General features: G+C 42.8%; 2 protein-coding genes and 3 non-coding genes across 11 annotated transcripts in view; 3 read left to right on the top strand and 2 right to left on the bottom strand.

Annotated features, from left to right (window-relative positions):
• Positions 1-174: 174 nt before the first annotated feature.
• Positions 175-12,259, top strand: cul2 (cullin 2). 2 transcript variants are annotated; one of them, XM_085763212.1, is made up of 21 exons: positions 175-270; positions 1,333-1,471; positions 1,807-1,909; positions 2,005-2,099; positions 4,074-4,179; positions 4,405-4,487; positions 4,643-4,739; positions 4,969-5,079; positions 6,545-6,707; positions 6,838-6,962; positions 7,369-7,476; positions 7,639-7,698; positions 7,800-7,928; positions 8,127-8,213; positions 8,538-8,690; positions 8,859-8,936; positions 9,051-9,117; positions 9,513-9,715; positions 9,811-9,912; positions 10,014-10,130; positions 11,437-12,259. In XM_085763212.1, the coding sequence occupies exons 2-21, from the start codon at positions 1,353-1,355 to the stop codon at positions 11,566-11,568; spliced, it is 2,238 nt and encodes a 745-aa protein (XP_085619338.1). In that variant the 5' UTR covers positions 175-270; positions 1,333-1,352; the 3' UTR covers positions 11,569-12,259. The 2 variants fall into 2 exon arrangements, with proteins under 2 accessions (XP_085619338.1, XP_085619339.1); XM_085763213.1 differs by lacking the exon at positions 175-270 and adding an exon at positions 649-762.
• Positions 12,260-13,073: 814 nt separating this feature from the next.
• trnaw-cca (transfer RNA tryptophan (anticodon CCA)) lies at positions 13,074-13,145 on the top strand. Its single transcript has one exon. It is a non-coding gene; the product is annotated as a tRNA-Trp (tRNA).
• A 483-nt stretch (positions 13,146-13,628) lies between these two features.
• trnaw-cca (transfer RNA tryptophan (anticodon CCA)) lies at positions 13,629-13,700 on the bottom strand. The gene has a single exon. It is a non-coding gene; the product is annotated as a tRNA-Trp (tRNA).
• A 3,701-nt stretch (positions 13,701-17,401) lies between these two features.
• Positions 17,402-25,374, top strand: part of LOC146966280 (partitioning defective 3 homolog) — a 372,282-nt gene continuing 364,309 nt past the window's right edge. For 5 of the 6 annotated variants that reach the window (XM_085762582.1, XM_085762580.1, XM_085762578.1 and 2 more), the window contains exon 1: positions 17,437-17,808. In XM_085762582.1, coding sequence (XP_085618708.1) covers positions 17,689-17,808 — 120 coding nt within the window. In that variant the 5' untranslated portion in view covers positions 17,437-17,688. Of the gene's footprint in view, positions 17,809-25,374 lie in introns of all 6 variants that reach the window. The other variant, XM_085762581.1, reaches the window with a different exon arrangement.
• Positions 23,610-23,681, bottom strand: trnaw-cca (transfer RNA tryptophan (anticodon CCA)). Its single transcript has one exon. It is a non-coding gene; the product is annotated as a tRNA-Trp (tRNA).

The following is a 25,374-nucleotide window of genomic DNA, read 5'->3' as shown; positions in this document are numbered from 1 at the left end:
GAATCTGAGTACATGTGGTCTTTTTTATCGAAAGTATACATAAATATTGCATACATTGATCCAAATATAAAGTGTCTCGATGACACGTTACGAGGATTTTTTTTAAAAAGGCAAACAGCTTCACGCCTGATTTAGGGCTTGTTTATGATACACCCCCGTATATGAAACATTGGTATAATCCAAGAGGTAGGGAAGACCTGTAAGTGAGACAAACCAAGCCTGTGACAGCGGTGAAACTTGAGTTTTATAACAAGTAAATACTGTACAGAGGTACGTAATATCCCAAAGTCCACACTTGACCTCAGTAACCTGTTTCGTTTAACAACAGCACTACGTTTTGCCGAGCTGTCAGTGCAAATGTGGGGAAATTGCAAATAAGATGACCATTTGCTAGCGATAGCTGAGGCTAACGTTAGCGTTCTGCTAGCTGCTAGCTGATGCCTTAAAAACTAATGGGACTTGAGCAGGAAGAAGTAGCATGCTAGCTCTAGGCTAGTTAGCCTTTTTTAGCTAGCCATCCTATTTTGGGGTTGGCATCCCGCAAGCTTGTACCCTCAACTTAGCTCCCTTTATCGTGACTGTAAGAGGACTGTTTACTTTGTAACGTTAACACTTCCTTTCGAAAGACGGCTATCGGCTCATGTGAGGTGGTTAGCTTGAAAAAGTGTGAATGATGATGTTGCAATGTTTTTTTCTCTGACGTGAAATCAACTGGTATGAATGACGAGAAACAACACAGGGCCTAGTTTCTCTTACTTGTAGGTGATCTGTGATTCTTTTGACATTCATGTGGAAGTTGAGATGTTTTCAGATGTGGCAGTTTCGCCGGGTAATTTGTACAGTACCGATCCCCGATGTTTATCCCAATGTTTTTCACTGTTGATGGCCGGTGAGATTAACCTTATGAACTTGAGCACAGTGTTTATCTCATCTGTTGCTACCATAGTAATGTGAGCAGCTGTTTTTAAAACAGGGTATTTATCATTACACTAATTTCTATCCTGTCCTATGTCCTGTAGTGTACATTAGTCAGTCTTTTTTTAATGCTGTATTCAGATCCATTTAATGTTCAGTTTCATTTTTAAAACTGATTAAATTACACATTTACAGTTGGTTTTGGTTTTGTAATTACTATGCTTTGTTCACTCCTCAAATGTCATCCTTTCATCTAGTTAACATTATATTTGCTTTATACTACAAATGCAGAATGTTAAGGGGAAATTCTTAAGATACAGACTGGGAAGAAACTGAAATCAAAAGAAGAGCACTTTATTTATTTTTGTAAATTCCCTTTTTTTATGACTCACATATTGTGTTTTGTTTTTATGTCAGGCTGAAAGAGAAACTGTACAATGTCCTTAAAGCCGCGGGTGGTGGACTTTGACGAGACATGGAACAAGCTACTGACGACAATCAAGGCTGTTGTGATGCTCGACTATGTGGAGAGAGCCACGTGGAATGACCGGTTCTCGTATCCTCTGCCTGTTTACTACATATTGAAATTTAACCTCCAACACGAGATGACTGCAGATTATTCAATTCAGAGTTGTAGAAAGGAAGTCACACAGCTGTTACGTGGAACAAAGCTTCATTATTTGACTGAAAACACACCACTTGTGGCTAATCCTGAGACTTTAACATTTAGGTATTTAATTTATGCCAGTTATTTGAACAGTTATTTTTAGAGAGACACAAAGCCGTATCCAATATTACACACATATTACAACTTAAAAAACTTCACAAGTGTATCTAAACAACTTGAAATGCCTTTTTAATCTTTTATATTTACCTGAACGTGGACATCAGTGACATTTATGCCTTGTGCGTTGCATACCCAGAGCCTTTGGGTGAAAGATTATACACAGAGACCAAGGTGTTTCTTGAGAATCATGTCCGGCAGTTGTATAAGGTAAGCAGCACAAAAACATGTCATGTTCATCTTTCCTTTATTCCCGCATTACGCTCCTTTCTCTAACGCTTTTTTAATGTTTATGTGTATTTTAGAAAGTCCTGGAGTCAGAGGAGAAGGTTTTAGTGATGTACCACAGATACTGGGACGAGTACAGCAAAGGAGCTGACTACATGGATTGCTTGTACAGGTAACAGTTCTGCCTTTTATGGCCTTTTTCCTTTTGATATGCTGATGTAGTATCTGATAACAATGAGTCAATAGGATGAATCACCATTTAGCGTGTTCTTTTTTTTCTCCTCCGCCTCTTATGTTTTCACAAACAACAAGGTGTAAACCGCACAACTTCACAGTGTTGGATACATTTTTTTAATCATCTCAGTTCATACTCTGAGACTGTGATGATGACACTGTTTTCTTAAATTTACAACGGTGTCTAAATCAGAGATGCTCTTGCTTGCTTGCAGGTGCAGACTGTACAAAAATGTCTGCAGTCATTTGGCTGTAGTCGGTGCGTTGTGTTCAAGTACAACTTTGAACAGCAGCCACAAGGTGACATGGGTGACTGTTCTTGTCAGGTCCGTCTGTGTCTTTGAAGTTGGCTCAGGCTCCGTTAGAGTCGGTTAGATGCAGTGAACTAATTCTATCACAAGCAACAATATTCCCGTCTGCATTTTTTTGTAAACTTAAAGTATTACCCTTAGGAGCTTAAGTGTGAAGTGCCAACAGACATTTGGTGCGTCCTGATTCATTCTAAATCAATACTCCCTTGGAGGGCTTTCAGGTCTATTTTTATGTGTACTTCTCACCAGACTGGCTCTGCATACATATGCCTTTGTAATTTATTATGTCAGCTTACGTGAGAGGAGAAACAGTGCTCTTGGCTTTGGTAGTGTCATAGTAGCATTCTTTATATAGAAGAGGGTTGCTTATTATCCTTAATGGCTCTCTGTGCATCTATTGACGGATACGTTTACACCCTGTCACACAAATTCCCCTGCAGCGGAGGTTGTACTGAAGTCCCGGCAGAATTGAAACAAGACTTTCAAAACACTTCAGTCGCAATTCTGCCGTCCAGGTCTCAGCGTCAGTTGTCCTGAACACCAGTCGTGATACATGCAGTAGCCATCATTTAGCATTTGATGCTGGTGTACTGTGCCTGTCAAAGCCTCGGTGTATGAGAGGAGTCAGGCTGTGTGTGACCGCCCAACCGCTGATGGAGGCAGATGGTGCAGCTGTGAAAACTACACATCATTTGAGGTGGACTGAATCAGCCCACATAGATCAGCGTGATGACACACATGAAAATATGAGTGTCGCTCTGTTTGGTGGTTGTCCTGCTGACAACGTTTGCCTTTTTTAAGAGATGTCTAAACATATTTTCGGTGTAGGGATGTCACTGACTGTTAACTGTCCTCACCTGTCGACAGGACAACTCTGTCTGATGCTTGGTACTGACTGAGCAGGTTGTGCACAGTGGGTTTATCAGAGTGTTTGGCTGGACACTGCTGCCTGCAGAGGGTTAATAGCAGCAGTGAGACACAACTACATAGTGGACGTGTGGGCTGTAAAACCAAAACAAAGTGCTGAGCTGCTCCATAGAGCTGCAGACTTGGGTGGTATGACTCGTGCTGATTTTTAGCGCTTTGATCGACTCCTTTCACATAACACAAGGATTTAGATTAACTGTTATTATATAAAAAATGGTAATTAACAATTACTGATTATTACAAAGTTTAGAGGGACTGCTGTATTTACTTTTTAATGTTAAAAGTACCACAATAACTTTATTCAGTTGGCCCTTTATTAGATTCAAATGAATTGAGCTCATCTCTTAAATAATGTTTTGTTAAAGTTTATGTTGGGTCTAAAACAGGAAACCCAATGCCTGCTGGGATTTTGCATCACTGAAGAAAAGGAAAATACGATATCCATAAACTGTAGTTGGTGTATTCATCACCTATCTTTCCAGTTTTCTTCATGGAGCAAAGCTTATTAATCATTTAATAACCATTAAAGCAACATAAAAAATGAGTATGATATTCAGTGATGAAATCTTTTCCAAAAATTCCCTCATGTCACCTTGAATCTCTAATATTAGACATCAGCTGATCTGCTTCGTGAAATGATGTTGATGTTTTAACCCCGTCCCTGCTTTGTTTAGGTATCTCAACACTCAGTTCATCAAGAAGAACAAACTAACAGAAGCAGACCTGCAGTATGGCTACGGGGGAGTGGACATGAATGAGCCGCTGATGGAGATCGGAGAGGTACAGACTGATTCACTCACACTGCTATAAACAATGCATCCACTCGGTCTACTGTATTAGATACAAAGTAAGGAGAGTATGTGCACAGCGCGATCAGGAGATTAGTGAGATTCAACTTCTGTGATCTGAAGCCCAGGTCGAGACCTCATCATCTCCATATTACAGTGGCTGCTCTAGGATTGTCTGCACTGATGTGACGTGCTGTCTTTTCATTTGTCGTCGCAGTTGGCGCTTGATATGTGGAGGAAGCTAATGATCGAGCCCCTTCAGGCTGTCCTGATCCGGATGTTGCTGAATGAAATCAAAAAGTAGGTGCATCGTGTTTACCGAATACACTTTTCTTGCATTTCAGTCCTATGCACCATTTAATGTAGTTGGGCTGCAGTTTTTAACCTACACTTGGGAGAAGTGTCCCACCAGATCAGCAAATGTCTAAAAGCAGCTTTTTTTTAATGTCCTGCAGTGATCGTTGTGGCGAGAACCCCAACCAGAAAGTAATCCACGGGGTCATCAACTCCTTTGTTCATGTTGAACAGTACAAGAAGAAGTTTCCACTAAAGGTGAGACAGCAATCATCAGACTCCCTGGCTATTATTTATTTATTTATCATTCTGACATGGAGCGTTCTTTAATTTCAAACAGCCGCATCAGACACAAATTCTCATTAATCTGCACTATTGAGAAGATGCATTGCATGTATGTATTCATATGTGTAGGTCTATGTGCTGTATATCCATGTAGTGTATACTAAATGCCTATGTGTCCCGCATCTTCTCCCTTGTGTTGCAGTTTTATCAGGAAATCTTCGAAGGGCCATTTCTGACAAAAACGGGGGAGTATTACAAACAGGAAGCCTCCAATCTACTGCAGGAATCCAACTGCTCACAGTATATGGAGAAGGTACGGTATGGTAGATGGGGAGATAAGCCAAGTATGTAAATGTACAGTAGATGTGCTCACAGTGATGTCGGAGCTAGTTTAGTCTTATCATCAGCTGCTTTCTTGAATATGCTTCAGTTGCTTTGCTTGTGGCTGGAGTTCAGCACTAACGCTGCATCTAGCGACAGATGATTGTGTTGTGTTAGATGAATGTACACTCACCCAGGGCCTCTATGTGTGTGTGTGTGTGTGTGTGTGAACTGTCAGGTCATATCAGAGCGGTGACATAAGAGTTTTAATCAGAGTATTAGCTCTACTCTTAACCCACCGAGGCAGAGATCACAGACCCCAGGGCGACTTCAGTTGCCCTGACCTACTCCCTCTTTCATTCATTCAAACCAGCAATAATCAGATTTCTCAGAGATTTATCCCTCCAGCCTGTAAACAGGATCATCATTAAAGCTTTAGCGGGGGCATTATGGGAGAGCGCCTCGCCTTCCTGTTTGATCTGTCACCGTGTTGCCAAGTTAATATGAAGATTGATGTTGAATATGACGGTGAAAGAGCAGTGAAATAGACTCCATGGTGCAGAGCAGCCCCCTCCTGTCAAGACAGGCTCAGTCACTATTGTTGATGATGTGACCCAGTTCACAGCTGCAGGCAGGCAGATTTTTCCCTGTCTTGTTACTGTACGTATCCTCACCTTCTGTGTGCTTCAACTTGTATAGAGACATAAAAATATAATCGTCTTTGTACTGTAAAATCTGGATCTGAATCAGTTCAGAGTAGAAAAATATAAAAATGTTTTATTTAAAGTTTCTAAAAATCAGGAGGGATCATTTTCATAGACTGTACTCCTATGTCCATTTGTTGTTCTAAAACAGTTTCAGGCCAGGTGCATAAAAGTAAATGTTTTATGAAGATATAAAAGCTGCATGGGGATAAAGCCACACCTGAACCTGAACTGTTTTATTGCCAAAACAACTCACTTAAAACTAGAATTGAAAGCTGTAGTGTTGCTGCCCAAATGTAAACAGAGAGCTGTCACATGGAGGAGATCAAATACATCAAATGATTGGAGTGACAGTTAACCACAGGAAGATAGATCTGAAGTTTTAGAATAAAAACAGAATACATCATTGGTGTGTCTGAAGCCAGTTAGGAGGACAGAGGTCTGTCGTCACATATCATGCAATTTCCAGCCAGTATGAATCATGTTGAGTCAGCACTCCTCAGCACTGCATTTCGTATGAAACCAATTCTTCTGCTTTCTGCTGAAATCCAGTTTCATGCTAAAATTGTGAAATTAAATGAAACTCGATCCACCACATTTCCTCCGTCTGCCTAAAACCAAAGAGAGTTGAAGAGATGATTGAAATGCAGGGCTGGCCTTTTTACTGAATTAAATCTGCTTTAGGGATTTTTGTTTGAAAGCAAAACTGACCTTTTTTTTTTTTTTTGGCCCTTTCTCTTCCTCATCCTGCAGGTTTTGGCACGATTGAAAGACGAAGAGGTGCGATGTCGGAAGTACCTGCACCCCAGCTCCTACGGCAAAGTCATCCATGAATGCCAGCAGAGGATGGTGGCAGATCATCTGCAGTTCCTGCACGGGGAGTGCCAGAGCATTATCCGGCAGGAGAAGAGAGACGGTCAGTCTGCCACCGTCCTCTGTGTTCTTATTGTGTAAAATATTATACATACTGTACATTCACAAAGACTTATGTATTGTTATGTGCAGCTGTGATTAAATTGTGTGTCTTGTCGTGTTGCTTTGTGCAGACATGGCCAACATGTACACCCTGCTGCGGGCCGTGGCCAACGGGCTGCCTCACATGATCCAGGAGCTGCAGGTTCATATCCACAATGAGGGCATCCGGGGCACCAGTAACCTCTCTCAGGAAAACGTAAGTACCACAGCAGTGTGTGTGTGTGTGTGTGTGTGTGTGTGTGTGTGTGTGTGTGTGTGTGTGTGTCTGCATACATGTCTGTACTCGTGTATACTGTACATTGTCAAGTGCATTTCCATAATCATGCTTTTTTTCTGCCCGTTGGGGCTTGAAGTATCTGTCTTCCACAGGTTGTTACTTTAACTTGAAAGTAACTTGATTTGACAGTTTCATTTGATCTGTTAAAACTTTGCTTGTAAAACGGTGACATTTAGATCTGCTGAGTGATTTTTCAGAGATAATTATAGCACCACCATAGAAGTTGTTGCGCTCTGCCTGGAGGCGCCCTACGTTTTAAATATACTGTACAAACGTTTGGTATTTAACTTTTGTAAATGTGTTTTTTTGTTTTGTTTTTTTCTAGATGCCAACCCTGTTTGTGGAGTCGGTGCTGGAGGTTCACAGTAAATTTGTTCAGCTCATTAACACAGTACTAAATGGAGATCAGCACTTCATGAGTGCACTCGATAAGGTATTCAAGTGCCTCATTGAACAACTTTCACTAGATGTTGAAAATCAGGCCTTTTCCCACTATAATGTCTATAATTGCAGTTTTAGTAATACAGGTGTTAATGTGTTTACTTTAACCTTTAGAATAGTTTAAATGAGTTTATTTCTTTTCTTTCTGTCTCAGGCTTTGACGTCTGTGGTGAACTTCAGGGAGCCCAAGTCCATCTGTAAAGCCCCTGAACTCGTGAGTACACACAAAACACACACATGCACATGCACACACACACACGGCATTGTACACAGTGTCTTGACCGGGTCGCGTCCCCCCCCGTTGTCTCCGTCCAGCTGGCGAAATACTGTGACAATCTGCTGAAGAAGTCTGCAAAGGGAATGACGGAGAACGAGGTGGAGGACAAACTGACCAGCTTCATCACAGTGTTCAAGTACATAGACGACAAGGACATCTTTCAAAAGGTGACGTGACGCCTCAAGTATTTCAAGTTTCTCAAGTATGATGATGTACAACTACAAACCTTCACTAGATGTTTGGTTTGAGCTTAAAATAGTTTTAGAAGTACTGGCCCTGAAAAGTCCACAAATACTCAGCTTTGTCCTTCACTGCATGAATCAGTCCTGTTTTTTTAAAGTCGTATTTGTTTTTTGTTTCCACAGTTTTATGCCAGAATGCTAGCAAAGCGATTAATACATGGTTTATCATTGTCAATGGACTCAGAAGAAGCCATGATCAACAAACTAAAGGTAAATCCTGAAGCTGCACAGAAAAAAAAACTAAGTCGTGTGAAATCAGACCCCTGTCTAGACCTGGTATGAACATCCGTCCGTCTGTGGTGATCACAAGTTGAGAGCTGTAACCGCAGGTGTGAACGCACCCAGGATACATCTGAGATCTGATCAGACCACAGTCAGAGGTGCCGCATGCGACCACAGTCTTTTAGCGGTGTGATCGCAGCGCCAGGTCTGAACAGGGTCTTCTGTGTGTGGGGGTGGGATCCTGTCAGTGTCCTGTGATCTTCACTTTGAGGCAAATCTTTTCCTCTTCTCTCTTTTTCCCCAACCCTGCAGCAAGCGTGTGGCTACGAGTTCACGAGCAAACTCCACAGAATGTACACAGACATGAGCGTGAGCGCCGACCTCAACAACAAGTTCAACAATTTCATCAAGACGCAGGAGACCGTGGTGGACCTCGGCATCAGCTTCCAGATCTATGTATTACAGGTGAGGAGGGCTGAAACTAACAGGCACGAGGACTCAAGGAACATCTTGTTTGTTTGTTTTGCTTCTGTTGATATCTCCACTCCCGCATTCAGATTTGATTCGACCGCTCGCAGCCTTGCACTTTCAGTTTGAGTGTGTAACGTTGTTGTGTATGACATGTCTGTGCAGGCTGGAGCTTGGCCTCTCACACACGTCCCCTCCTCCACATTCGCCATCCCTCAAGAACTAGAGAAGAGTGTGCAGATGGTGAGTTTGTTCTGTGTATTGTCCAGTCAGTTGTTGACATACACACAAACACAAACACACACACAGGAGCACGTGGTTAAATAAACTCTGCTGTTTGTCTTTTTTTTTTTACAGTTTGAGTTGTTCTATAATCAGCACTTCAGTGGGAGGAAGTTGACCTGGCTGCACTATCTCTGCACAGGTAACACAAACACACATCTTAGACGAATTACATAAGGTCTGAGTGTAAACACGCACGAGTTTGAACCAATATATATATTTGTTTTTTGTGTTTTTATTTTTCAGGTACAGGAAGTGTTGCACTTTAATTGTTTATCTTCACATATCAAGCTATAGTGTAGAATAAGCAGAAGTGAAATGAGGATCTGACTTGACGGTGCAAAACTGCTACAATCAGTTTGATATTATGAAAAATAAAAAGCATATATTAATTAATGTTTATTATCTAAACTAAACAAAAACCTTCTATAATAATCAATTAAAGCCTATTCAAAGAAACAGGTTTCAGTAATAAGCTGTAGGAGATGGGTCAGTTTAATGTGTCACCGCTCACCCGTGTGCCATCCTCACCTGCAGGCGAGGTGAAAATGAACTACCTGTCCAAGCCGTACGTCGCCATGGTGACCACCTACCAAATGGCCGTACTGCTGGCCTTCAACAACAGCCAAACGGTGAGCTACAAGGAGCTGCAGGACGGCACCCAGATGAACGAGAAGGAGCTACAGAAGACCATCAAGTCCCTGCTGGATGTCAAGATGCTCAACCACGACTCACAAAAGGTTTAGACGACGTTCATGTTTGTGCAGTTTCCCTCATCAAGGCTGTTGTTGTTAGGATTATATAAACACTAAAATCTCCTCCGCTCTGCTCACAGGAGGACATCGAAGCAGAGTCCACGTTTTCACTAAATATGAGTTTCACCAGTAAAAGGACAAAGTTCAAGATCACGACTTCAATGCAGAAAGACACACCACAGGTCAGACATATCGCTCTCCGTCCGTGTTTTCCCATTTGTTTTGTTTTTTACTGCTGTGTTAACATTTAAAAACTATAAAACCGTATTTGTGTGTTGTTTAGGAAATGGAGCAGACGAGGAGCGCCGTAGACGAGGACCGCAAAATGTATTTACAAGCTGCTATAGTGAGAATCATGAAGGCCCGCAAGGTGCTCCGACACAACGCGCTCATCCAGGAGGTGAGTGGAGGCCGCCTTTACTTTGAAAATCTACTGTGGAGTCGCTAGATTTCTTCATTTGATAAAGACGAGCGGGGAAACGGCTTGTGCACAGTACCTGCCACTCAAAGTCATATCAAAGGGATTTAGTGGGAATTTCCTAACGAGGAGGGATAACATCTGAAGCGGAGGTTCTGTCAGTAGAACAGGTTGTACCCTTGGCCAAACCAAAGCTTCAGTTTTAAGAGACGTATAAGGTAACATGATATCAGGAGGTGTAGGTGGAGGATTAGCGCTAAGCACATCTCATGCATGAGCAGGTCTATATAAAAGAACTCATGTAGAGCGGGTGTGAGCGGTGAAGTAAGACCCCCCCGCCCCCCCATCACCTCTGGGCTGTGTTAGGAATAATGTTCACCACTCCTGGGGTGGTGTTGGTGCATGTTTGTGGTGAAAGTAACAGCTTGTTACCAGCTGACAACACACACAAACACACACACTACGAAAGCTCCTGACTTCTGACATTTTTCTTAAATATTACTATGTCCCTCTTTTACTGCTTTGATAGACTTTCTGTGGACTGTGTTAATGTACTTTTTAAAGCTTAAACAATGTACACTGCTCATCCAAAAAAAAAGTCGCCATTTGGATTTAAGTAAATTAATAGGTCAGAGCCTCCCACTGGATAATTACTGCATGGATGATTATGTTTCAGCTGGCAACAACTTATTTAACCCTAACTGATGCAGTCTGCATGCATCAACCAAATAAAACATCTAAGGAGATTGCTGAAACTACTAAAATTGGGTTAAAAACTGTCCAACGAATTATTAAAAACTGGACGGAGAGTGGGGAACCATCATCTTCAAGAAAGAAATGTGGTCCAATGTGACCACAGAGTCCAGAGCTTAACCTTGAATGCAACTCTGCAAACTCAGAAATAAGTTGTGAGATTGCAGAAGCTTATTGAAACAATGCCACAGCAAATGCGTCCCATAAACAAAGTCAACAGAGTCATTGGGAGTGTTAGCATACTGAAATTAGCATTTGGCTTTAAATACAGCCTCATATACATTGCTTGATCATTTATTTGAATTAATCTGTATTTTTCCATCATTTTCTATTAGTTGATCTATTTAGTTTTAAAGCTTAAGAATGTATAAAGACATAAGTAAATGTTTGACTGGGTGTATTTTAGCACATTACTGATCATCAATGTTTTAGCTAAAAGAAGGAATTGACATCTGCAGATGTAATTTCAGCAGTAGCAGGAGTTTGTGTGGAAGCTTTATATTAACTGTTGTTTCTCAATCTTCCCCGTGTGCAGGTCATCAATCAGTCCAAAGCCAGATTCAACCCAAGTATCAGCATGATCAAGAAGTGCATCGAGGTGCTCATCGACAAGCAGTACATCGAGCGAAGCCAGACCTCGGCGGACGAGTACAGCTACGTCGCATAGACAGAGGAGCTGAGCCATGGGCCGCCTACACACACAAACACTCGCCTGTGTGACTGACCGGCAGACACAGGTTTAAAAACAACGAATAAACAACAAAAAACAGGCTCCATTCATTCATTTAGGTTTTGGACTGTCGCTGTCTGCCGTGATCCCGCACGGTGACTTAAAGCAGGACTGGTGCCTCCATCTTTGAGAAACAAGACTGGTCATCGCGTCACGTCAGACAGCCAGCCGACACCCACCACCTGTAAGGCCCTCGTCCCGACCCCACCCACCTTCTGATTTTAAGCTGTTTACAACATCACCAGTGCCACGCACCTGTGCGTCAAACGACAAAAAGAAAATGCCTATGGCCGTTTGAGAGGAAAGAGCTGATAAACATACTAGTCGACCGAATATTAAGGAAAAAAAAAAAGAAATCCGGGGAAAGAGTTAGTTGTGACATCAATGACACATTGGTGGCTTCACATTAAAAAAACATGCTTTCTTTTCTCACGTTTGCAGTTGTTGTGTGTTTATTTTTCTTTCTTTGTTAAATGTTATGAAATTAGGAGAAAAAAAATATTGTAATAAAACTGGTATACTGACTATTGTATCTACTTTCAAATGTAAAGAAAAATGAGGTGTGACAAACATGATCCTGCTGCTTGTCAAATAAATAAATAAAAAACACTGAGGGGTTTTATGTAAACATTTCTCAAATGGATCGATAATTGTGTCAGTTTGGATGTTGTGTAATGGAAGTATACATTTTTATTACTGCCCATTTTTACATAATCGATGCAAGTATGGTCAGCTCTGGAAAGGGCTTGAAAAAATACTATAATATGTTAAATAAATACTAAAATCCTGGTTTGTTTGGACACTGAACATACATGACATTCTTGTGCAGGAGGTATAACATATTACACAGCTGCCAACCGGTCACACTTTAAGTAAATAGTGAATAAAATGTAAAATAAATAGTGTAATCCAACGTCATAGATCAAAACCTTTAAAAGCAGTATAAAGACTATTATAACCAAGAATATTTATCACTGACTTTTGCTTTAACATAACTATAGTGAAGTAAAAAGTGCAATAATAGTGAGTTAGGTTCAGATTATAATAAGGGTCTTATTAAAGAGGCCGCTTCTTTCGCACATGCGCACTTGCTACCCTCCGCCACAGCACGCGGGAGGTGCTCCAGCTGTTGAGCCGACAGCTGTCCGTGGTGCTGACTCCTCCCAGCGCCAGAGAAACACCCTCACACACCGGGAAGCTGGATGACACAGCGGGGAGGATGTGAAGGAAGGATGGGTCGGTCCTGGCTCCACCGAAGTCCTGAAGGAGGAGGAGGAGAGGAGTTGAAGGGATGAAGGTTTCTGGAAAATGTTAATGTAGCACACGTTCGTCGTTTTTATTTAATATGACAATAATAAAGCCGGATAATCATAGAACAACAATAAAATAGTAATAGTCCAGAGCGTGTAATATCCCCGTGTAGCCCCCCACTCGCCGTGCAGGACCTCGTGGCGCAACGGTAGCGCGTCTGACTCCAGATCAGAAGGTTGCGTGTTCAAATCACGTCGGGGTCAAATCTTTTCACATCCATCGTCACGCAAACACGGGATCCTGTAAATATAAAGATGCACTAAGGAATATATGGCATTGTGAGTGATGAATCTGTTCTCGTTACCTACGTACATGAGCATGCAATGATACAGCATGTCATTCATCAGTGTTAGTCTACTTTGACTACAGAATGGTGGTTTACATCACAAATGACCCTCACATATTCCCACATTTCAACATGTTTATCCAGCCGTAGGACTGATGGAGCTTATTTTAATATAAAACAAGACTTTAATTACTGTTAATATTGTTTGAAACAGGAATCTTGTGCAGACAATGAGTTTGATAAGATCATGTGTGGGTAAGACACTTGAAGTTGTAAGTGCATCTGACATACAGGACACGTACTGGTTCATTCAGATAATTTGATTGTTCTTTTGTTAAGTTTCAAGCAAACAACAACTTCCTTGACAGTGCTGTTTTCCTCAGGACAGAGATGTAAGTTTTGACCCCGACGTGATTTGAACACGCAACCTTCTGATCTGGAGTCAGACGCACTACCGTTGCGCCACAAGGTCAGAAAAACACAGGGCAAAAAAGGTAATATGAAACTGACAGTTCATTGATAAAATCATCAGGTAGATTTCCAGACCTCAGACAGAGGATCATCACTCACCTTCCACCTTCTTCTCACTCTCTGTGCATTACAGCAAACACTTTTTACATCTATTCATAAGCAGACTAGCCATGACTGAGATTCAAACCTGCGGCCTCCCAATTCAAAATCGATAGCATTATTCACTGAGGTATCCATTAACTCCTCTGACTCTTCACACACACACAAATTCACACCGGCAGTTTGACAGCTCCTACATGTCAGTGTCCAGAGAGAGAGAGATAGTCATGTGTCTGTCGGATTAGCTCTTTCTGTTGTGTGTTCAATTCCCTTGTTGACCGATGTCACATCCATGGGTTCTCATCTCCCTTGCAGCAACTGGCTGTATTTCCAAATCCATGAAATCAGAGTGCTGAAGCTGTACTAACACCATCCTCACACTCGGCCCAATGGCCACAAATACACCAAGTAAAGGCTCCAGTCCAAACAAAGAAGATTAGACGAGACAGGACCAGGACCAGGACCAGGACCCGGAGCAGTACCTCCTTGCAGCCTGCAGGTGGAGACTCTTCAGTTTTCATTGTTAAAACAGTGCAAGTGTAGGACATGAAAATGTTTGTTGAGTCTTGTCAGTTTTGTGTTTTACTTAATTTTCCATGTCAGGACACATTAGACAGACTGAGGGTTGGACTGTAGGTTTGCATTACATTGAGTTATTAATGGTGCTGTTGTAAATAGCTGCTAATGTGAGTCATTATGGAAATATTAATACATAGCCTACACATGTCTTTGCTTGTATCACACTGACGACTATCAGATGTCAGACTTCCTTATCTACGACACTGCTCAGTCTGTGGGATTTCCTAATATTAACTAATCACTGAATCTGCATGTGCAGACTCACATAAATTGAAGTCAGTCCAAATATCATGATGTAATAAATATTAAGACACTGGATCTTGAAGAGGCAGATACAGTACAGTACGGCTCTGCTGCAATTCATATCTTATACATTGGATGAGGTTGTGTGGACTTCATCTGGATCAGAGGATCCAAACCAAACATGTCTTTAATTAATACAACTGGTTTTGAGTGGCCTTCAGATTGAGTTGATACGGCCTATTGGTCTATTAGCATGTCTGACTTCATCCAAATGTGATCTTTGTCCAAGTTCTCAGTACCTACTGATCTCAGCTCAGCCCTTGACGCGCATGTTCCTGCATGACACACATATGACGTAATGTGAAACAACCGAGGAACCGTGTGACAGTCGTAAATCACTTTTCTGGTCCCTAGTACATGTTTTTTTCCACAAAAAGTCCACAAGCTCACTATTGATGTGTTACTAAGGCTATGAAGATAAGTAAACACAAAAAATATGCAGTGAATGAATGTACTGTAAAGACAGTAGTGTTGAATGCTCCGGGTGTGAGGTAAACCCTGAGATGACAGAGGGATGTGTCAGGAATGACCTGCTCCACTCCTGGGACCGTGTTGGAGCACGTCTGCCGGGGGAAGTAAGTAACACCCTCCGTCAGTTACAACACACACTGAGACGCAGGTACACGCTCGCTTTGTTTACCACTTCCTCACTGCTCCTCTCTCCGCATACTAGAAGTGAAACATTTGAATTATTTTTATAGGTTTGAAAATATAGGGGAATTGTTGTTCGGTGACACACAAGACCAGACACTGACACACAGACACTGAGAGCTTTTTATATGGGGAAGACTGTCTCACTCCTCCTCCCCTACCTCCCTGCATTCCTGATGTGCAGTGGATGTACAGTTCAGGCTGCGCTCTCATCTTACTATGACAGTGGAGGAGTGTATACATGAGCTTTCAGGCTCAGTATGAGTTGGGATTTTACTGTCACAAGCACAACAGGAGATGTTTGGTGGAATAGTTCATCTTCTCTCAAGTGTAAAGAAAAAATTAAGCTGATAAACAACATCTAAAATGAACAAATACCCTGTGTTTTGTCATTTGTCATAGCTCATAAAAACGCATGTGTGACAAAGCCTTCCAGGTCATCAAGACCCTTAAGGCAGTGTTTTTCTTTCTATTGGCCACTAGGGGGAGTAAAAGTAGTGTAAAAGTACAGTGTTGACAGCATTTACACTTTGTAACTCCTGTAGAAGTTGAATTACAGGTGCATACCTGACCCTTAACATGATTTAAACAAGCAACCATCTGATCTGGAGTCAGATTATAAGCAACCATCGCATCACAATATCAATACACATTGATCTCTGGCATTAGATGTTGCTTGGTACATGTTACACCTACTGCATGTACCTCCATACAGCAGCTAAGACTTAAAGACTGATCCATGTTGTTGTGGTCAGACTCCATCTCGTGCACTGACATACTGTGGTTGAGAAAAGATCTGACCATAGATCTTGCACTTTGTGTTTGTGTTCACTCATTTGGACGACATCGCCTCATAAAGAACAGGAGCTGCAGGGACTGAAGCTCAACAGAAAGGTTGCAGCTTTTATCGGTAAATTGGGTCACACTGTAGATCAGGCCTTGGGCTGATTTCTCATCCTGCACTGCACTTCAATAATTTAGACATATGCATAATATTAACATATGCTTTGTTATCAGTGGCGTTAAGTGCAGCTCACTCCCATGCAGGTCTGAGTTCGGTGTATTGCCAGCAGCTCATTTGACAATATTCACTGTGTCTCATCCATTTCAGTTGAAATACATCTGCTTATGTCTGAATCATTGGCTACAGTCACAGTCACAGATACAGTGTGTGCTAATAAATGTGTAATGCTTGCTGCAATATACAACCTGAGCCAGGATCGTGTTTCCGAGACTTATCCAACCGTTACTCCAGAAGTCAAGAATCTCCATCTGATAAAAGTTGTCTGACTTCAGTGGAATCTCATCTGAGATGTTTGTGCAGCGGGTAGAAATCAGGACACGATGATCCTCAGCGGACCGGGTTCAGTGACAGGCCGCTGTTTGACCCAGTGCTTTGAGAAAACCCCTGAGTTTCCTCAAACTGAAGCTGCATTGCCAACAAAGCAACTACCCAAGAGGGGGGCACAGACCTTTAGGGTCCTGTGAGGCTATATGTCCACATGACTCCAGAATTTTAAAACCCTGAAAACAGTGTAGTCAGGAAAGTCTGCCACTCAATTTCAGTTTGAAAACACCAGGGTTGTTGGCGGCAATCGTTTACACCAGCTCATGCCAGCATACTCAGGCGTGTATGCATTTTCACACATACGACTAACCCTGAGGCAAAGGAGCACTAGAAACTGGTTTTTGGGACTCTGGGAAAAATGGGTGTGTCAGAACTTGAGGGGGCCACAACTCACCCACACCCAGGAGGCCTGTTGTAGGTTAGTCTGGCACTGGTCCCATGATTATAAGGACATATAGTCCCAAACTCTGCTCTGGAAACTTATATGATTTAGATTTTTTCTTTTTTTCAACAATAATCCTAAAGTTTCTTCATTTCACCTTGTTGCAGCCTGTCACACATCTGCACAGCTACTGATCCAAACCCATGTGTTTGTTTTGAAGTGACAGTAAATAAAGTGAGTGTCAGACAGTGAGTTCTCCGGCAGCTCCAACCTGCTCCGCGCCGGTTTGCTGGAGACATTCTTAGTGCCTGCTCCAACATGTGGGCGCACTCGCAGTGTCAGTCCAGTTGTGCGCTCCCGCTGGAGAGGCTTTTTGTTGGGAAGTTTCTGTAAGTGAGTCAACACGGCACAGGCAGGACGCCACCCAGCGCTGCCGCTGCTGGAACTAATGCTGGGCTTCTGCTCTCCGAGGAGGACCAGGACACGAGGACAACTTCTCTTCACAACAGCTGGGGATTTTAGTTTGATTTTTTATTTTTTCTTCCAGCCTTCGGCTCACCGGGGATGGTTATTGTCGTTTTGACGCGGCTTTTTCCTCATTGGAATTAACGCGGCCGATCGGGAGAAATGAAAGTGACGGTGTGTTTCGGGAGGACCCGGGTGGTCGTTCCGTGCGGAGATGGGAATATAAAAGTCCACAGCCTGGTGGAACAGGCGGCCATGAGGTACAAGAAGGCGATCGGGAAGGTAAGACAGCCTTCTATAACCCGCTGCGCTCCGAGCAGCCACACCGCGTCCACACTGGCGCCTCAACATGGCGCTTTTCTCGGGGCTGGGAAGAGGGAGAGAGTGGGCAGAGGAGAGCCAGCGGCTGCCCTCTGGAACCGGACCCCCAGGGGGGAGAGTGGGGGAGCACAGCATAGGCTACACACACAGGGGGAAGTTTTCATTGTTATAACAGAGGAGATGCTCAACAACACTCATCTGATCAGGCTATATGGTGTGGTTCTGCTTTAGTGTTTTTTTTTTTTTCCTCCCACAACTAATCTAAGAAGTTGTGGAGCAGATGAGCCAAGTTTCCTCTGTCCTTGTGTATCTGGGTCTGAGCACAGGGAGGTGGAGGAAGCTCTGGATCCAGAGCTGTATACTGGTTCTACTGACAGAAACTCTCAGAGTGTATATTGAGCAATGAGGGTGACATGGGAACCAAATAACCCGCGCAATGTGGGAGTGTGCTGCTGCTGGTGGTGGTGGTGTGAGTGTGTAGGTGTGCTGGGAACATCACTGTGAAAACACTGGTGCAACCAGACAATGAGTATATGAAAAGAGCAAACTGGCTTCTATATATAATGACTATTAGTTATGCATTTGTCTTTTATATCAGTTGTACAGTTTGATGGAAAAAGTGGTGGAAGGCCTGTGGAATGAGTCTGACTACCCACGCGTGACTGTGTGAAACTCCTTTGCCAAATCTGAACGAGGACACAGATTAATTTTCCCTTTGTGGGTTTCCAGTGGCTGTGCCTTATAAAGCCCATTAAATGACTAATGAATGAATTAAATTTGGGAACTGTTGCCATGGTTGGTGACAGCACTTTCTCCTCCTCTCCGGCTCCGTGTGGTATCACCATTGGAGTCACTTAAATGCCACGGTCTCCTTCAGGGTTTTAATTCTTCTTCTTTTTTTATAACCCGTGCTTGTGCCGGCAAGTTATATCTTTAAACTGTTCTGGAAAACTTTCAATTTCTCCTTTCCAGACAGTATGTGGCTTACAGTAAGACTTGGACAGGTGTCAGGGAGATTTAGAGGGATGGAGTAGTGAAGGTGGATTTAGTGTATTGCCAGAGATTCAGCACTTTAAAGGGCTCATGTTGTATAAAGATGGATTTCCGTGTCCTCTTTGATTATGAAGCAGCTCTAGGTTCTATATTAATACTGTGAAAGTATCAAAGCCTCAGTCCGCAGAGAAATGCACACAGCCTGTATTTGGAAACTGAACCTTAAAACCAGCTGTCAGGACTTCCTGTAACTATGTGATGTCACAACAAAAGGCACACCCACCTGGAAAAAAACCATCCAATCTTGCAGGAGTTTGTTTCTCTGAGTGTTTTACAGACTCAAAAGCTATTAGCCTGTATTATTATTCAGTTACTAAGAAAACAGTCTGCCAATCAGAGAAAAGAGCCAGAACCTCCTCTCTTCTGATTGGCTCACTGACCTGTCACTGTTACTCCAGCTCCGGAGTGAGGGGATGTAAAACTACACTGAGAAAGTTTGTTATTATGAATTTAATACAAATTTGAAACATGTCAAATTTAAGACCACAAATCCCATGCTTTTTTTCATTTTACACCTGTATGCTCATTTCCATAGCGATAGTTAAAACACCTTAGTGGAGATGCATATTCAGTGTTGCTCAGTAGATTCTTCCACTGAGGGCAAACAGTGACGAACTAGGTCAACATTCACACTCATTCCTGAAGAGCACTTCCTCCTTAGACACACACCAGCAGTCACACACACACTCACGCTTTCACTCCTTTGTTTACCGGCGCTTGATAGTTTTCCATGGTTCAGCAGAATGGAGGCGACTGGTCCATTGATTTATGCAGTGGTACTGTAAGTGGAGAAGTGTAGGCTTTCCCCTCTGGAGGACACTTGGCTCTGGGTCAGCTAACTACTGTAACGCCGGCCAGCCAAGACCTTTGGACTGCAGGAAGACATAATCACACAACACAGGTCACGGGAGGTTTATGAATATTCCTGCAGCTGACAGCGATGCATAAGTGCATTAAACCTTTATTTAAAACAGCAAAAGTTGTTTTTATAGCTGCATTTACAATGTAATAAAAAACTACTAGTGTCCTAAAAGACGTTGCACTATTACATCCCATGACATGCCAGTACATTGTCACTCAGTATGAGTTTGAAAGCTCAAATCTGACAGTAAAAAGTGTGTAAATGAGACATAACTCACCCCAGACGGCTGCATGAAAGTGAAAGCCACAACTCAGAGGTTTCCGAGGAAGTGAATTTGAGAATCTATATGATGTATGGTCGTCATGTTGAGACATGTATGAAAAAAAAAGCACATAGGGTAACGAATGATGCAAAGGCTGTGCAGTGAGTGAACGCAGCTTCATGTGTTTTCTTAAGGCCAGTTTATACTCGTATGTCAAATCTTAGGAATGTATACTGTGGCCTGAATGATGTGTAACTCCCTGGATATATGACTATGTGTTGCAGTAACGGACCACAACAGCTGTGATTGGACGGCTCGGTTGCATGTCTCACCCTCCTTTAGCCCCCATCGATTTAATGATTGCACACGGCACTGAAGACTTTTTTTTGGACTGCATTGTATGGCTCAGCTTGTGGCAATACCTTTTATTGTTGCACCCGTTGCTCTCAGTAGCCTCTAATATCAGCTGTGTGTGAAGTTAAATAGATGTATTCACTTCTCTGAATCTGAGCTGCGCTGTGCTGAATTGGCTGAACACAATCAGACTCAAGAGCACCTGATCTTCTCTGGGGACACTCGAAGGCTTCATCACAGCCTCAGTGGGACCAGGAAGTGCGCATCAATCACCCACTCAAGCACCATTTACTTCAGAGTCAATCTGGTCCACGCCGGTATTCACAGTCATGAAGGATTCATGCTAAATGGCTTTTCATGCTCCTCATCTCTGCCTTTCTCCTGACCTGGCTGTTGTTTTTAGCCCTGCGGCCGGTCGAGCAATCACTGACTATATCTACCGCGCTGTAGTCATGTAAGCAGCAGCAATGTGAGGATGTTATTTTGCGGCCTGTCCTGTTGGCACACGGAGCACCACATGGACGCGACTGGGAGGCTCGGATCTTTTACTCATTCTCAGACCGTCTGGTTTCACCCACATCTGGTGCAACCGGCGGAGACATAAAACAAAGGAACGCTCAAACACAGTCACAGTCGCTGGATGGATCCGTAATTTGTGGCTCTGACTCCGGAGCTCTAAACTCTGCATCTCCAGATCCTATTTATCTTCTACTTTCCCACAGTTACTAAATGTAGGTTAAAGTGCATAATTGCCATTTTTCCTTCCAGAATTCCACAAATTCAGACTCGCAGACACGTCACGGCCTCGTCAAGCTGTCATGCAGAATATCTTTAGGGGACAAAACGGTTACAGGAAAAAACTATTGCATTTTTTCCATTTTTAAACTCTCTTTTTTTTCTTCAGAGCAGCATATGATGAGCATGTGTCCTCTGGTTCCTGGTGGATGGCTGAAGACAAGTCCATGAAGTCATGATTTATTTCTCTTTATAGTCCATCCACATGCACATGACATCACAGAGTGGTAAAAGCTCAGCCGCTGATTTAATAGGGAGTTAAATGTCCACTGTGGAAATAATGAAAATAACTGTTGAGCTAAGGTAAAGTAACATGTGGACTCCTTTGTCTTGATGAAATCTGGGAATGCTGAGTGCAGGTATTTATAGCACAGGCTGTGCACTGTTGTCTCTACTGGTTACTATGTAAAACAGTGGCTGTGTAATGCATTGGCTGGCAGCCTTTATGCAAACTATTGATTTAAAATAACAGTTCTTCATATGTAACTTGCTCAATCCTAATTGTGTCATTATCTCCCTCCTAGGTTTTTATTCCTGGGTGGACACCTAGTAATCAGCTGTGAATCATGTTTTTCTGTTAATCACTGTTGATTCAGAGTTGTGTAACAGAGCATGACAACAGGGCCATAAAGGTTTCTCTTATGGCTCCATGTTTGCTGCACTTTAAATTAGCCTGTAGTAGAGGGATCTGGACTTCAGCTCCTTGGATCCAAGGCTATCACACTCACACTTATACCTGGAAGTCCATGTGTCCCTGACCTTCCCACCCCCCTGTCCCGAGGCTCCCAGTATCCCCAGCTCCTTGTCAGTTCAAAGCAAACTGGCTATTGAGTAACATCCAGTCAGGATACGCACGTCTCTGCTGCAGGGCAAATTTAAGCAACCGAGCATCTGTTTGTAACATGTTTCGAGCATCAAATTGATATTGATTTGTTGGGAAGGTGGATGACAAAAAGGCCTGAAAAACAGAAGAGAGCTACATCTGTTTCTGCAGTGAAACGCAGGCTGGAGGCCGTTTTTATAAATGGAACATGCAGCTTTGCAATTTAGAAAGTTTTTAACTGTGTGTTTTGTATCTATAAAGCACCATTTGTCAGGACTTGTTAGTATTCAGTGGAAGTACGGCTCAAGTTTTTAATCCTCGTCTATTCTCAGTGAGGACCGAGCACGAGTGTGTGTGTGTGTGTGTGTGTGTGTGTGTGTGTGTGTGTGTGTGTGTGTGTGTGTGTGTGTGTGTAGAGCAGCTATAGAGAAACACAGTGCAGAGACAAAGTGGGAAGTACCTTTGGAAGGGCTGTCAGTGCTCATTAGCTCACTACACTCAGCAGCTCTGGTTATGTAATGAAGAGGAGCTGCTGTATGTGAATGGGAATATGACGGTAATTGAGGGGATTATCATGTGAGCGGACTGTGGAGCGCCGCGGCCCTGTGCGATGATGGGATATAATGTGATTGATGGTAACTGAGTACGAGTAGGTTTATGGTTCAACTGTGGTCAAGCAGAAGTGATTTTTTTTTTTAAGGGTTCATTTCTACCACAGCAGGGTACAGCGCAGGGGGCAGGAAGAGGAGAAGGACTCAATAACCTTTCATCCTTTTGTTGTTTTCTATCCTTTGTTCTCCCTCTCCTGTATCTTGATACTTAACTTCTTCTCCTACTGGTCGACTCGGTGCTCGGTCCACGCTTTCATGCTAATTGCCTGTCAGTCTTGGGATAAAACATCACTCACTGGAGTTGAAGTTTGACAAAACATTCAGAAAAGATGCAGCTTGGGATGCATATTTCTGTCCAAACCAAAGTCCAAGAGAGAAGAGACCAAACCAAACCAAACCAAACCAAACCCAAACCCAACAGGCATTATGGTTTTTCTGTCCGAAACTGACCCGAGACCAAAAAAGTCAGTACAATATGAGTCACTGAGTTTGTGACACCCTGTCATGCTGTTGTTGTTACTATGGTGACAGCTTAACTATTTATCCTGATTACATGTGTGGGCATCCTGTCAATTGAAAATGAAACAAAACCTGAACCAGGACATCATTACTGAATCCCAAACTGTCAGACTTGGATCAGCTCTCACCCTCTAATCAACTGAGATCTAAAGCAGTGATTCACTCTGTGTTTTGAGTCTTGCTCGTAACTAACATTTAAATAGAGAAAGGTCTTCATGTTGTTTCTGCAGACAGTGCCTGCACAAGTAAGCATGTAGTGGTGCTTGAATAAAACAGACGAAAAAGGCGATGTCTATTATTGCATGTGGTTAAAGCTCAAGGGGGAAGGCATGAATATCATCTTGATTTGAGTTATTGGCATGAGTACGGAATTTGATGAAGGAGCATCTTAGTCATTTTATCACAAGCCATTGTGATTTTCATCAGCCATGAACCTCCTTGATGTAGTTGCATGTCACAGGCCAGAGAACAAACTTAAAGTATTGACCCTGACGTGATTTGAACACGCAACCTTCTGATCTGGAGTCAGACGCGCTACCGTTGCGCCACAAGGTCACATGTCTGCCCTTCTTCCCACATGTTTCACTGGGGAATGTTTGCATGTTGGCTGTCGTCTGTTGTGTGACATGACTAGAGCTTTGACGCACAGTTCAAATCTGCCTGCAATTTCCTGTTGATAGTTGTAACAGCATCTCCATAGAAGTATAGAGTGGCGACGAAGTGGTTTCTGTTTAATATGGGTATCGTTCAATCAGTGTAGAAACACACAGAGGGGGTCACCGTTGTTATGGAGAGTGAATGATTCAGCGACTATTAGAGTAAAGTGGCCACTTTGAGTTTTAAAGGTGTTTGGTGAGCGGCGCAGGAGAGTTAGGGTGGAGAGCAAAGCACAATTATCCTAAACACGCTGACAGGCAAGCACTGTTTTTCACGGCCAAACATTGGGATGTTTGATGTTTTGACTGTTAAAGCTGCTTGACCTGGCAACAACCCCACAACAAGCAGGAAGTGATGGTGGCTGTAAGTACAGGCCTCACAGAGCATCAAGTGCCTGCCAATGTCTGTGGGTTGGAGATTTTACATAGTACACAGCCTGCAAATGATGTCACCAAATATTGGATTTAATGACAATATTAAATTTGATGGTGAATGTGCAGACGGCTTTACACTTCCTGCACCGTGAGGCTCTTTAGGTTCCCTATCTTTCCCAATCAGGGAGTCATGGTAAAGGTAAGATGACTGGCATGTATCTCAGCGGGAGGGAGGGCACATGTATGCATGCAAAGACTTGTGCCTGCAGAGGGTAAAACATCATCCACTCTGGATGCTGGGTTGAAATCCCCAGGCTTGAGTGTTGCACTCAAAGCTGGGAGGATTCCTGGTCGTTGCTGCCAAACACAGGAACACACGCAGGCAGCGGGCAGTGTGCCATCATGGTAACTGCTAATGTCTAAATGTGCCATGGTCATGCCAAGCTGTTGCGTGCCTGGTTTTCCTGCTCCACATACATACGTTGGTGTTTTCTGGGTCAGGGTCAGTTTCTGTTTCCACCGATGATGTGGTTTTAATAGTTGATACACATTTTTTTCCTTCATGGCTTTGCTTTATTTATCTACCAGTCATGGAGTCATAACAAAAAATCCCTTTTGCTGTCAAATAATTTACAGATCCACTAGGATTTGACACACTGTGGCAGGAAGTACACAGTGAACTGCTGGTTAAGTAGCAATATGTGTGTTTGTGTTTGTCCTTCAGTATTTTTGATATGGTAGTTTGACCATGCGGTCATATCAGTCGTAAGGTTTTTGAACTTTTGTTTCCCTATCCCAGCCAAGCCACAGCTTTATGTTGGTTAGGACTCCACTTTGCTATCATGACCCACTGGTTCAGATAATCCTGCTAATCATTAGCCTGAACCGTTAGAAGCCGGTCAACAGAGCCAGTGCACTGCACGTGATGTTGCATTGCTCCGAGGTGTGTTTGTTTTGAAAGGGTATTCTTCAGAGAGACAGTTATGAAAGCCTCCAGAAATGGGCAGAGGTGCCCGGTTATTCATGATGAAAACCTGCGGGACCAATATAAAATTGACAGCAAATATAATTTAGAGCTCTTTGTTTAATTGTGGTAAATATAATTATTTTGTGCCTGTTTCAAGGGCCCTTTTACTGAGACTGCTGTTTGACACATTGATGGAGATGTGTGAACCAGTCATCATCTGTCCTTTATACAGTTGAGACTTACAGTCAGC

Source organism: Trachurus japonicus, chromosome 20, assembly GCF_045865225.1.
Source record: "Trachurus japonicus isolate A0001 chromosome 20, Traja_1.0".
Classification (NCBI taxonomy): domain Eukaryota; kingdom Metazoa; phylum Chordata; class Actinopteri; order Carangiformes; family Carangidae; genus Trachurus; species Trachurus japonicus.
This window is presented reverse-complemented; position numbering and strand designations above follow the sequence as displayed.